The following is a 12,983-nucleotide window of genomic DNA, read 5'->3' on the forward strand; positions in this document are numbered from 1 at the left end:
TTTTTTAAGTTGGCAGCTGCATGTATTAAACAAAACTCACCAAATTTAGGAATTAACTTTACCAGGAGGTAAAAGACTTGTACAATGAAAATTACATAACACAGCTGAAAGAAACTAAGAAAGACCTAAATACACAGAAAGACATCCTACGCTCATAGATTCAAAGATTTATTGTTGCTGTCAATATTACCCAAAGCAAGCTACAGATTTAATACAATTCCTATCAAAATCCCAGTATTTTTTGCAAAAAAGAAAAACCCATCCTACAATTCATACAGAATCTCAAGGGACCCTGAGGAGCCAAAACAATCCTGAAAAACAATAACAAAACTGGAAGACCCCCACTTCCTGATTTTAAAACATATTAAGGCTACAGTAATCACAACTGTGTGGAAGCGGCAGAAAGACAGATATATGGACAGTACTGATCTGAATCCAGAAATAAACCCTTGCACACATAACCAAATGCCTTCTGAGAAGGGTTTCAAGACCACTCACCAAGGAAAAGAGTCAACAAATGCTGGAAAATCTGGATATCTACATGCAAAAGAATGAAGTCAGACCTTTATTTATGTAACAAGATATACAAAAACTCAAAATGGATCCAGGACCTGAAACTATAAAATTTAAAAGAAAATACAGGGGAAAAGTTTCACAATGCTGGATTTGAAATGATTACTTGGATAGGACATCAAAGGCAAGAAAAACAAATTGGATTTGATGAAATATTTAAAATTTGGTGCATCAAAAGACATCATCGGCAGAGTAAAAAGACAACTTCCAAAATGAAAATATTTGCAAATCATGTATCTGATAATCAATATCCCAAATATAAGAGAACTCCAAAAACTCAGCAACAAAAAAATAACTCAATTAAAAAATGGGCAAAAGACCTGAATATTTATCCAAAGAAGATACAGAAATGACCAATAAGCACATGAAAAGATTCAGCATTGCTAATCACTACAGAAATGCAAAATCAAAACTACAATGAGAGGGCGTCTGGGTGGCTCAGTTAAGCATCTGCCTTTGGCTCAGGTCATGATCCCAAGGTCCTGGAGCCATGAGTTGGGCTTCCTGCTCGGTGGGGAGTCTGCTTCTCTTTCTGCTCCCCGCCTACCATGTGCTATCTCTCTCTCAAATAATTAAATAAAAATTTAAAAAACCTACAGTGAGATACCACCTCTTATCTACTAGATAGCTACTAACAACCCCCCCCGCCCCCACCCCCAGAAAATAACAAGTGTTGACGAAGATATGGAGAGACTAGAACACTTGTGTGCTGTTGGTGGGAATGTAAAAAATGATGCAGCCACTATGGACAATAGTATGGTAGTTCCTCCAACTATTAAAAATGTAATTACCTTATAATCTAGCAATTCCACTCCTGGGTATATATTAAAACCAACAGAAAACAGGGTCTTAAAAGAGATTATCTGTACACCCATATTCACAGCAGCATTCCTCACAAAAGCTAAAACATGGAAGCAACTGACATGTCCACCAACGGATAAACAGGTAAACAAAATGTGGTATACACACAATGGAATATTATTCAGACTTCAAAAGGAAAGATATTCTGCAATATGCTACATGGTGACCCCTGAAAATAGTATGCTAAATGAAATAAACCAGCCACAAAAAGACAAATAGTATGTGAAGCAGAATAACCAAAATCCAAGAAAGCAGAATAGTGGTTGACAGGGGCCGTGGGGAAAGGAGGAGTAGTAGGTGGAACTAAAGAGCTTCAGTTTTGCAAGATGAAAAGTGTTCTCCATACGGATGGATGGTGGTGATGGTTGTACAATGTGAATATATTTAGTATCAATGAACTGTATACTTAGAAGGGGTTAAGATGAAAAAAAAAGTGGTTAAGATGGTAAACTTTGTGTTATGTGTATTTTACCAAAATAAAAGTTAGGAAAATTCTAAAAGATATCGGAGATTTTAATTCTATTCTCAACACATATTAATTTTTACGGTTCAAACCTCCCTTCTTCCCTATTTCCCTATTTCTTTTAAAAACCATTTCTAGGAGCGCCTAGGTAGGCTCAGTCAGTTAAGCATCTGCCTTCGGCTCAGGTCATAATTCCTGGGTCCTGGGATCGAGCTCTGAATTGGGCTCCTTGCTCATTGGGGAGCCTGCTTCACCCTCTCCCTGCCGCTCCTCCTGCTTGTGCTGTCAAATAAAATCTTAAAAACAAACAAATCTAGGGGCACCTGGGATTGGGCCCTGCTTGGTAGTGAGTCTGCTTGTCCCGCCCCTCTGCCCCACCACTTGTGTTCTCTTCCCAAAAAGTAAATATAATCTTAAAACAACAATCCCCCCCCACCATTTCTAAATATGTCAAGAGAAGTACTAATATGCCACATGTAAGATAGCATGAACCAATGTATTGTTTCTTCAAAATTATCTGAAAATTAATTAAATGAAATAAAAACAAAATTAAGCTATCTGAACTTGCCATTTTCTTAGCCTTAATGTTCACAGACTTTACAGTAAACACAACCACTCTCTCTACTGCCTCTCCCTCCCAGCCCAAGTCTATATTTTATGGAAAATAAACCAGAATGAAAGCAGTAAAGAAACTGCAACTTCTTAAATGACTTAACATGTTTAAAGTACTTTATATATAGTAAATGTCATTAAATGCTGCTTATTATTACCTACATGCTAATTTTTAAGGCATTGGTAAAGCCATTTTTCCAAATTTAAAAAATAGGTTGCAATCTCATTATAGAGAAGTATGATCCAAGAGAAAAGAGGATAAACAGGATAGAGCAATCCTTTATTTTTAGACACTTTTCACAGAAGTTTTCAGTAAATGAACTTTCCGGGGCGGGGAGGAGAGAACATGAAAACCAGCGTCCAGCCATCAGCAGCAGCTCTGCTCAGGGCCTGGGATCCTCCTTGCCCAAGTGGTGAGGTGGAGGTGTGTACTTCCCTTCCTTTATTAGCTTATCCCGCTGCCTCCTGATGTCACTCAGACGCTTCATCTGTCAAAGGAGAGAAGTATTTAAACTAGGGAAAAGATGAACCAGAAACTGGAGGGCTAGAGAAACAGAACGAAAACTGGTTTCATTTTTAAACTATGGAAGCTTTCCATCCTAGACGGCCTGAGATGAAATCCTCCTTTAAAAAAGTAACTTGAAATCACTTCCCAAGCTCTTAATAAATTCCTAGTATGTATAATAATATCTCCTTCAAAAATAGTAACTAGAACATTCCTGTTATATACAGGATTACAGGTGTTTGCATAAACATGAACAAAACATAGATCAAAAACCTTTAAGAGGCATACCTGTGCACACTTGTCTTTAATAATCTAGTATCTAAAATATTAAAAGATGAGATCATCTCACGGCTGATACATCCTGACCTCTCCGTGTAAAGTTGGCACTGCTGCCGGTGACTGATCACTGGGTATGAAGAAGGAAGAAAGAGCTAACATGACGCTCTCTCTCTCTCTCTCTTTTTTTTTTTTACATGACGTTCTCTTTACCACAGAAACCAAGCCCTGATATGTGCTTGGCTACTGGTCAGTACTGGGCCCTGAGCTCTGCTTCTGTCTCTCAGGTAGGACACTGGCTGGTGCCTAACAAAAGCCACACCATACAAGACTGCAGGAAAGCTGTCATTCACCGGGATTCTGCAACACAGAAAAAAAAAAAACACACCCTCATCCTAACTGCATTATTCCTCTGCCCAAAGCCCAACGCCTTCCCATTTTACCGAGAAAAAAAGCTGAATCCTTCCTTACGACAACTTACTAGGCCTACCTCTGACTTCATGTCCTATTTTTCCTTCTGATTCTATGTATGTCTTAATACTTTCTCTCATTCTCTCTGCTTCACTGCAGGGACCTTTGCACTTGCTCCTTCCTCTAACCAGAACATTCTTCCCTCGAATCCATATGGCCCACTTTAAGTCTCTGCTCAAACGTCTCCTTGTTGCTGAGCTCTTCTCCAACAACCCTATTTAAAAGAGCATCCAGGACAGCCCGGGTGGCTCCATGGTTTGGCGCTGCCTTCAGCCCAGGGCCTGATCCTGGAGACCCGGGATTGAGTCCCACATCGGGCTCCCTGCATGGAGCTTGCTTCCCCCTCTGCCTGTGTCTCTGCCTCTCTCTCTGTCTCCAATAAATAAAAATAAATAAATAAATGAATAAATAAATATTTTTTAAAAAAGAGCATCCATTCAGCTCCTACATGCATGCTTTCTATCTTTATCTTCCCTGCTGCACTTATCAACACAGAACACTTTTTTAAAAAACTTGTTAATTTTGACACCCTTTTACCCAAACATAAGCTCTATTAGGGCAGGGTTTTTTTTTTTTTGCAGTTTTCTTACTGTATATTCCTAGCTTCTACAATAGCTCCTGACATAATAGGTGCTTCAATAAACTTTTCTGGTGATTTAGTTTTCACAAAGACACGAAGAGTTAGTATATTTAGTTAAAGATTCCATTAACCTTAAATAATCAGTCAGGATATAACTTCAGAAGAAAAAACTCTAGGTGTCCTAAATAATGGTATGAACGTTAGCCATTTTTAAAAGATCACATTTTTAAAATTTCATTATAGGTAACGTAAAATATTGCATCCTTAAACATTTCTCTATTAAAGAATCTCTCCCCCCAAAAAATAATCTCCAACACAGGACTAGTCATGATTGAGCTATCACTAACACATAATGTCAAACCTTTCTCTGAGGTCTAACAAATCACCTCTTAGCATTGTAGACAGAAGCACAGGCTCTGAAGATGGTAGTATGGTCAGGTTCAAGTCCCAGTTCCCCTGCTCACTACAATATGACCTCAGGCAATGGCCTTGATTTTTTTTTGTCTTGCTCCAAGTTTTTAATTGCATAGTGGAAAAATTCCAGTAAAGCATCTCCCAGGGTTATTGTGTGAAATAAATCCACTATTACAAGCTATGAACTTAGAACAGTGCTTAATTCTAATTCCCTGATTCACTAGCTTCTTCGCCTAGGGCTTAGTATCTGGTCATTCAGGGTGACCCCTAAAACAGTAATGGACCTATTTACAAATTCACAGGCTGAGGAAGTGATCTGAGAGCAACTCTTTAGTATCTCCAGGTAAAGAAATCGAGACAAAAAAAGGAAGTGAGAAAAAAAAAAAAAGGAAGTGAGTTGCCCAAAGTCACAAAGCCAGTGGTGGCAGAACCATTGTCAAAACCCAGCTCTCAGGCAACCCGGGTGGCTCAGCAGTTTAGCACCGCCTTCAGCCCAGGGTATGATCCTGGATACCTGGGATGGAGTCCCAGGTTAGGCTTCCTGCATGGAGCCTGCTCCTCCCTCTGCCTGTGCCCCTCTCTCTCTCTCTGTGTCTGTCACGAATGAATAAATAAAATCTTTAAACAAAACAAAACCCAGCTCTCCCAGAGGCACCTGGCTGGCTCAGTTGGTGGAGTGTGTGGCTCTTGATCTCCAGATTGTGGGTTCAAGCCCCATGTTGGGTGCAGATTATTTTAAAATAAAATCTTAAAAGAACAACAACAAAATCAGCCCTGCTAACTCCCAATCCAATGTTCTTTCCACCTCACCACACTGCCTCCCTTTGGTGTAAATTTTCCATGAAGAGTAGTCTTAATCTGAGCAATGAGTAACTAGGGTCCACAGGAAGAGAAGCTGGGACCCTACTGTGAACTAAATGCTGGTAGGTGGCTAACCATGACCCACTCAATGTCCCTCAGTAATACTAATATATCACCCACTTAATAACTGATATTCCTGTATAGATCATATCCCCTAATTCCTTCCAAGTCTGGCTTCACTTTACCCAAATGCCAATAGCAGATGTTAAAAGATAAGGAATTAAAAATTTTTGATACAAATAACTGTGATAAATTTAACTAAAATCTAAATTGCCTTCTTGAACTCCAAGGAGTTGGAAGGAATAAAAACATTTCTAGGGTCACTTGGGTGGCCCAGGTGATTAGGCATCTGCCTTCGGCTCAGGTCAGGATCCCCGGATCCTGAGATCAAACTCCACACTGGGCATCCTGCTCAGTGGGGAGCTTGCTTATCCTACTCCCTGTGCCCCCTTGCTTGTGCTTTCTCGCTCTCACTCTATCTCAAATCAATAAATAAAATCTTAAAAAAAAGAAAACATTTCTATTTGTTATATCTGGAGCAGAGAAATAGGCAGAATAACAGCCCATACCCAAAGATTTCATCTCTAAGGGAGAATAGAGCCCTATATGTTATGTAACTCATTCAACTCTTAAAGAGGTAGATATTATGCTATTAATATCCTTTTTCCCCTGCCTCTTTCGTCAGGCTCTCCTAAAGCAATCTCATTAACACCTCTATCTTCCCCAGAGTAGAAATTAACCCAGATTGTTATATCAAGTTCAGTGTAAAAGTATGCAGGGTTTTAATCTCTTCTCAAATGAGGGTTCAATGAATTTGAAACACTTTCACTCAGAAATGTTCAAAGACAAACATCCAAAGCTGGTTGGTAACTTCTGCCTTTAGCCTACTGCAAAAACGGGAATGCACACACATGCAATTTCTACTCCGGTGGCAGTAGCAGGGCACAACGCCAAGGAAAATCGGTCAGAAGATGAGGAGGAACACTGAGGAATAAGAGACCCTCCTCAGATCCGAAGGCACTTAACTTCCTTGACATGCTACCTATGTAGAGAAAGTGTTTCACTACCAACGTTTGGCCAATTTGCACTGAGCAAGCCATTGCCAATGACCAACTAAAAACACTTAAAAGCAGCCCCAGTGAAGCAAGGAAATAATTCAGCTCCCGTATCCATCACTCCTCACCGTTTTCTGCCGAAGCAGACATTCTACGAAATCATCAAATTCTATCTTGCACTCTTTCTCTGCACGGGTAGCACCGATTCCATGCGCACATTCTATCCATTCTTTTTCAAAAGCATGGCATCGACTTGGAATCTTGTGAGGCTGTTCGGCACTTTGGATTGTCATCCAATGATCTAAGTTTAGGCCCAGCCTTTTCTGCACATCAAAGAAAGGCATGGCTGAAATGGAAGATAGAAAAAGAAATAATGCCATAAAAGTGCAACCAAATGAGAAATTCCTAAGAAAAATGGGATCGTCAATTAAAAGTATCCCTCTAGAAAGATATTTTATGCTATTCTCCCAATATATTCTCATTAATTTTTTTCATTTCACAGGTACCTCCAGTTTATGGTAGATGAACAATATTTGTTTTTAGCAACCCCCCCCAAATTGTCTGTACTGATAAGGTCATTTTTTTTATAAGGTCATCTTAATAAAAAGTCAGTGTTTATGTTTTGACTCAGTAATTCCAATTCTTTGACATAGATCTGAAGAAGTAACTGAAAAGAAAAAAACAAACACAAAAACATTTCTTTACACTTCTCTATCCATATGAACTCAGATGACACCTCTGCGATGTCATCCTAAATCTGGTGTCCGTCCTGTGTTCACACAGCATCTCAACTTCCCACAGGAGTACTCTGCATGCCTCTGTAATGGTTTATTAACCCGAATGTCTCCCTTATTGAACAATGAGTGCTGCGAGGGTAGGGACGAGGTAGGGGCTCAGTAATTGTTGGGGATGGGGGAGGGAGACCCCCCCCAAAAGAATCTCAAACAACTTAAGTGTGCAAAAATAGGGATACGGATAGTTAAATCTGGTACCTGCCTAGGAGAATACGTTGGACGTTAGGAAAAACAGATAATACAGATGTACACTTTAATATTAAATGAGAAAAAGGGTCTCCAGTGTCAAAGAAAAATTGCAAAAGAAGACCGGAAAGCACAATAAAAAGGTCAATAAAGTCATGTACGAGTGGGCAGATTTACACGTGAACTTAATTTTTATATTTTCTACAGATTCCTTCGTTTACTGAATAATAACAGGCACTGGAATGGTGTGTGTGTGTGTGTGTGTGTGTGTGTGTGTGTGTGTAGGGGGAGGGGAAGCAGCAGCTTCAACGTTAAGCACTAGAAATGGAGACAGACACACAAGGAACTGGGGACCCAACAGACAAGAGGGTAAGAGCTCGGGCAGCCCGGGTGGCTCAGCGGTTTAGCTCCGCCTGCAGCCAGGGTGTGATCCTGGAGACCTGGGATTAAGTCCCACATCGGGCTCCTTGCATGGAGCCTGCTTCTCCCTCGGCCTGTGTCTCTGCCTCTCTCTCTGTGTATCTCTAATGAATAAATAAATAAAATCTTAAAAAAAAAAAAAAAGAGGGTAAGAGCTCGAAAGGGTAAGCACCAACTCGGCGCAGGAGGCTTAAAATGCCTTTTAAAGACGGGCTGGAAAAAATAAAAAATAAAAAAAATAAAATAACTAACTAAATAAAGACAGACAGACAGACGGACGGACGGGCTGAGCCTGCCAAGGGAAGGTCGGTGGGCAGCAAGCTCCAGCCGGAGGTCCCGGGTTCGGGGGCGGGGGTGGGGGCACCGAGCACCTAGACGTAGCCGGGGAGCAGAGTGCATGCCGGGATCAAGACCGGGAGAAGCCGGAAGCGGGCGGGGCCGCAACCACTCCGGGCCTCGGAAGCCAGGATGAGGTGGGTGGACCTCAGATTAAAAAACAGAAGGCCAAAAAATAAAAAAATAATAAAGAAAGAAAAAAGAAACAGAAGGCCGAAGCATGAGTCCGGCAGAAGGAGCCGAGGGAGGCGCGCGCTCCAGGCTTCAGTGACGCAGGGGCCCGGGAGCGCAGGAACCCTGCTCAGAGCTCGGGCCTGGAAGAACGGACACCCGGGGAAGCTAGAAGAAACTCGTTAAAGGAATCTCAGAGCGGAGCTCCGCAGGCTACGCCGCCCGCGGACACACGCAGCCCCGACCTACCGTCGCGCCGCGGTGCCCTTGTCGTCTCGCCGGCCGCCGCTCCCGCAGGCTCTACGAGCGGCGCCGAGGCCTGCCGCAAAGGACGCCCAACAGCGCGACGCTTGCAGCGCGACAGCGAAGCCCGCCGTCGCGCCCGGAAACCATAGAAACCAAGCCCTTCGGTCTGCGCCTGCGCGGCTGAGCTGGAACCGATTCGTGATGAGCTGACGGTTGCGTTGGGGGCCTCGATGGGGTTCCTGCTGCCTCTTTGCCTTGTGCCCCTCGCTGTCACGGCGGCTCGGCTTGGTGAGGGGCTTGGCTCAGGCCACGGAGAGAAAAAGTGGTGCCTTCACCACCTCCGCGTCGGCCCGTGGGGGTCCTGGGCCGTGGACCTCCGCTGGGGGCGTGACACTCGGGCTGCGCCACCTCCGTGCGACCTGACAGAGCGTCTTAACCGCAGAGGGCCTCCGTTCTCCCGTCGTAGGTACCTACAGCGTCGCATTACTTTGGGGGTTAAATGACTTAAGTGTGAAACCCCGAGGAGGTTCCTGGCACGTGGAAAGCTCTCCAAGGCAATCAGTTCTCTGCATATCTCAGCTTCTAGGTTGTTTTTGTTTTTTTTTTTTTTTTTTTTTAAGATTTTATTTATTCATGAGAACACACAGAGAGAGGCAGGCTCCCTGCAGGGAGCCCGACGTGGGATTCGATCCCAGGTCTCCAGGGTCATGCCCTGGGCCGAAGGCGGTTGGAGCCCCCCGGGCTGCCCTCAGCTTCTAGAATTTGAAGATTCGAGAGAGTCATCAGGACATCCTGGGGGCTCCCCTTGGCTACAGCAGGGCCTTGGAAGTGGCGTATGCGGTATACACTGGATGTGAGGGAACAAAGTACTCAAATACTTGTATTTTTAGTCTAATCTTTTTAACTTTATATTTTAAAAACAATTTTTTATTAAGTAAAAATTCTGCACCCAACATGGGACTCGAACTCAAGACCTAGAGATCAAGAGTCGCAATGCTCCCCTGACTGAGGCAGCCACATGTCCCTTTAATGTCTATTTTTTGGTGTAAATGTTTACAAAGTATGTTAATATTACTGCAGTTGTACCTATAAGTAACTTATAGAAAATAATACTTAACTTGGGGTTTGGACTGAAAGTTTATTGTCCTTTAAAAGATGTATTCTATGGGCAGCCCTGGTGGCTCAGCGGTTTAGCGCCGCCTTCAGCCCAGGGCGTGATTCTGGAGACTTGGGATCGAGTCCCACGTCGAGCTCCCTGCATGGAGCCTGCTTCTCCCTCTGCCTGTGTCTGTGTCTCTCATAAATAAGTAAATAAGAAATTTAAATAAAAATAAAAGATGTGTTCTCTGGGGCGCCTGGGTGGCTCAGTTAGTTAAGCGTCTGCCTTCAGCTCAGGTCCTGATCCCGAGCCAGGCATTGGGCTTCCTACTCCGTGGGGGGCCTGCTTCTCCCTCTGCCTCCTGCCCTGCTTGTTGTTGCTCCCTCTGGCGCTCTGTCAAATAAATCTTTAAAAAAACCAAAATAATGGGGCGGGGGGAGGGGGGAGGTGTGCTGTCAGAAACGTTTAGAGAAGTCAGGCCTTCCAAGCCTCATTGTCCAAAATCCTCTGCTTAATCCTCCACCCAAAAGTTTGCTGTTCCATTGTATTCTTGGAAAAGTCCTGCCAGCCAGTCTCTGATTTTTCTCCCCTTTCCCCTGGAGTGACATTGTTTCCACCCCATCAACATTTCTATGGTCAAATTCTTGCTCTGCTTCAGGACTTTTGCGTAATTTTTTCCCCAGAACGGGTGAACTGCCTCCAAGCCCTAGGATCACCCACCCTGGAGAGAATTCCTAAGATCCCACAACTTAACTGGTTTCTTTTAAACATTCTAATTCTCCCGCTGTTCCCTGCAGCCCGTCAGAAACCTCCCAACTGAGATCAGTTTCAATTCAGATAGAATTTCCTAAACACTTAATGCATGTCACACAGAATACTGGAAGATTATAGAATTAGTAATTAATGGCCCTTGCCTGTAAAATAGGGGTAGCAAGATAATGATTGCCAACCTTTTCCGCATCTTCCACTTTCTTGTTTAAATTGGTAATATCATCTTCCCAGTCATTCAGGCAGGAATGTTGTATTTTGCCTTCATCTTTCATCCAATCTTTTTTTTTTTTTAAGATTTAATTTATTCATGAGAGAGACAGAGAGAGGCAGATCTTAGGACTCCAGGATCAGGCCCTGGACTGAAGGCGACACTAAACCAATGAGCCACCCAGGCTGCCCATCATCCAATCTTTTTTTTTTTTTTAATATTTTATTTATTTATTCATGAGAGACACAGAGAGAGACAGAGAGGCAGAGTGAGAAGCGGGCTCCATGCAGGGAGCCTGACGTGGGACTCGGTCCCGGGTCTCCAGGATCAGGCCCTGGCCTGAAGGCGGCGCTAAACCGCTAAGCCACCGGGGCTGCCCCTCCAATCTTTTAATTACTGGCCAAGTTCTCTCATATATCCCTTTAACAGGTTTCTAATTTATTTATTTTTTCTTTCTGCCTCCGCAGCTCCTCACTTCAACCTGTTTTTCACTGAGTAATGTTTCTAAAATACTGATTTAATTGTATCACTCCTCAGGTACCAGGCAGGATAGATCAGTACAAAGATGGATGACTCAAATGTCTCCAAGGCCAAACCGTTCACTATGAGGAAATAAAAACAAGCACCATAATAAATAGTAATTGGTATTTGGCCTCAGTTTGACTGATGGAAGGAGTGGTGTGGCATGTGACAAAGTACAGGGGGTATGCCCTGTCTGAAGGTGGCAGCAGCTATTCAGTTCCATCCTACAGCTATGGAGATCAGGGCCCCCAAATTGTCAAATCTTCCAAGTTCTTCAAGAAAAGCCAGAAATCTTTTGTTATTGTTTAAATGTGAAACCTACCACTTTTAAAAAGCAGGGTAACTAATATTTTTTTTAACTGCTGGCCTAACAAAACCCACATTGGAAATGGATGTTGATGAGCCAGATTTTAAACTTTGGATAGAGGATGGAATCTGAAGGTAGGGAAAGCAATTTCCTTTGATGGCTTTTTATATCCAGCTTTCCTTCCTTCTTACTCTATTGCTGCCAGTTGCTTTTCTAAAACTCAAAACTGATCATTCAAAAATACACTTCCTGGGGCAGTCCCGGTGGCTCAGTGGTTTAGCGCCGCCTTCAGCCCAAGGCCTGATCCTGGAGCCCCGGGATAGAGTCCATGTCGGGCTCCCAGCATGGAGCCTGCTTCTCCCTCTGCCTGTGTCTCTGCCTCTCTCTCTCTCTCTCTCTCTCTCTCTCTCTCTCATGAATAAGTAAATAAAAAAAAAAAAAAAAAAAAAAAAAAACACTTCCTAAAAAAGCAAACTAAAAGAACCCAAAACACTTCCTGAGCTCTTATGTGCCATGGCCCTTGTTGAGCTCTTGAGAGTAAGACACAAAAAGCCGGAGCAAGCGATAAAACAGAAAAATGAACAAAACAAGGGACGACACAAAGGAGTGGGTGATTCATACTGCTAGGGTTGTGTATCAGCGTATTTAAGAAAAGGTTCAAATTCTTGGGTTTGGCATTCAAGACTCCTCATGATCTGATTTCTTCCCATTTCTAAATCTTTGGATATAATTGCTTACTCAGCCTCCATGTGTTCTCAGCCATCTAGAACTGCTCTTTCAAACTTTATAGGAGCAGCTGCTTCTGCCTGGAATGGTCCCAGCCTGCCCGCTGCCACCTTCCTACTGTCTCCCGGGCGGATACCTAATCTGTGCAGACCATTTATGGAGCGTTTTCTGGTGAAAGCTTCCCAAAATTCCTCAGGCATTTTCCTAGACCTTTTTTTTTTTTTTTTTAACTGATTTTATAAAAAGATTTATTTATTTATTCATGATAGATATAGATATATATCTATGTATATATACAGAGAGGCAGAGACACAGGAGGAGGGAGAAGCAGGCTCCATGCCGGGAGCCCGACGTGGGACTCGATTCTGTGACCCCAGGATCGCGCCCTGGGCCAAAGGCAGGCGCCAAACCACTGAGCCATCCAGGGATCCCCTCCTAGGCCTTTCTTGAAGTCCCGCCAGCCCTGTAGCCTTCTGTTATAGATGCTGTTAACTGTTGACACGCCGGCCCCCTCCACTTGACAGCG

The 12,983-nt window shown here is 43.1% G+C and overlaps 1 protein-coding gene across 1 annotated transcript; it reads right to left on the bottom strand.

The window, feature by feature from the left end:
* Positions 1–2,770: 2,770 nt before the first annotated feature.
* Positions 2,771–8,976, bottom strand: NDUFS5 (NADH:ubiquinone oxidoreductase subunit S5). The gene is made up of 3 exons (XM_025991707.2): positions 8,828–8,976; positions 6,800–7,017; positions 2,771–2,997 (listed from the first exon to the last, which is right to left on the bottom strand). The coding sequence occupies exons 2-3, from the start codon at positions 7,013–7,015 to the stop codon at positions 2,893–2,895; spliced, it is 321 nt and encodes a 106-aa protein (XP_025847492.1). The 5' UTR covers positions 7,016–7,017; positions 8,828–8,976; the 3' UTR covers positions 2,771–2,892.
* Positions 8,977–12,983: the final 4,007 nt, after the last annotated feature.

The sequence above is a fragment of the Vulpes vulpes genome, chromosome 10 (genome assembly GCF_048418805.1).
Source record: "Vulpes vulpes isolate BD-2025 chromosome 10, VulVul3, whole genome shotgun sequence".
In the NCBI taxonomy this organism is placed as follows: Eukaryota; Metazoa; Chordata; class Mammalia; order Carnivora; family Canidae; genus Vulpes; species Vulpes vulpes.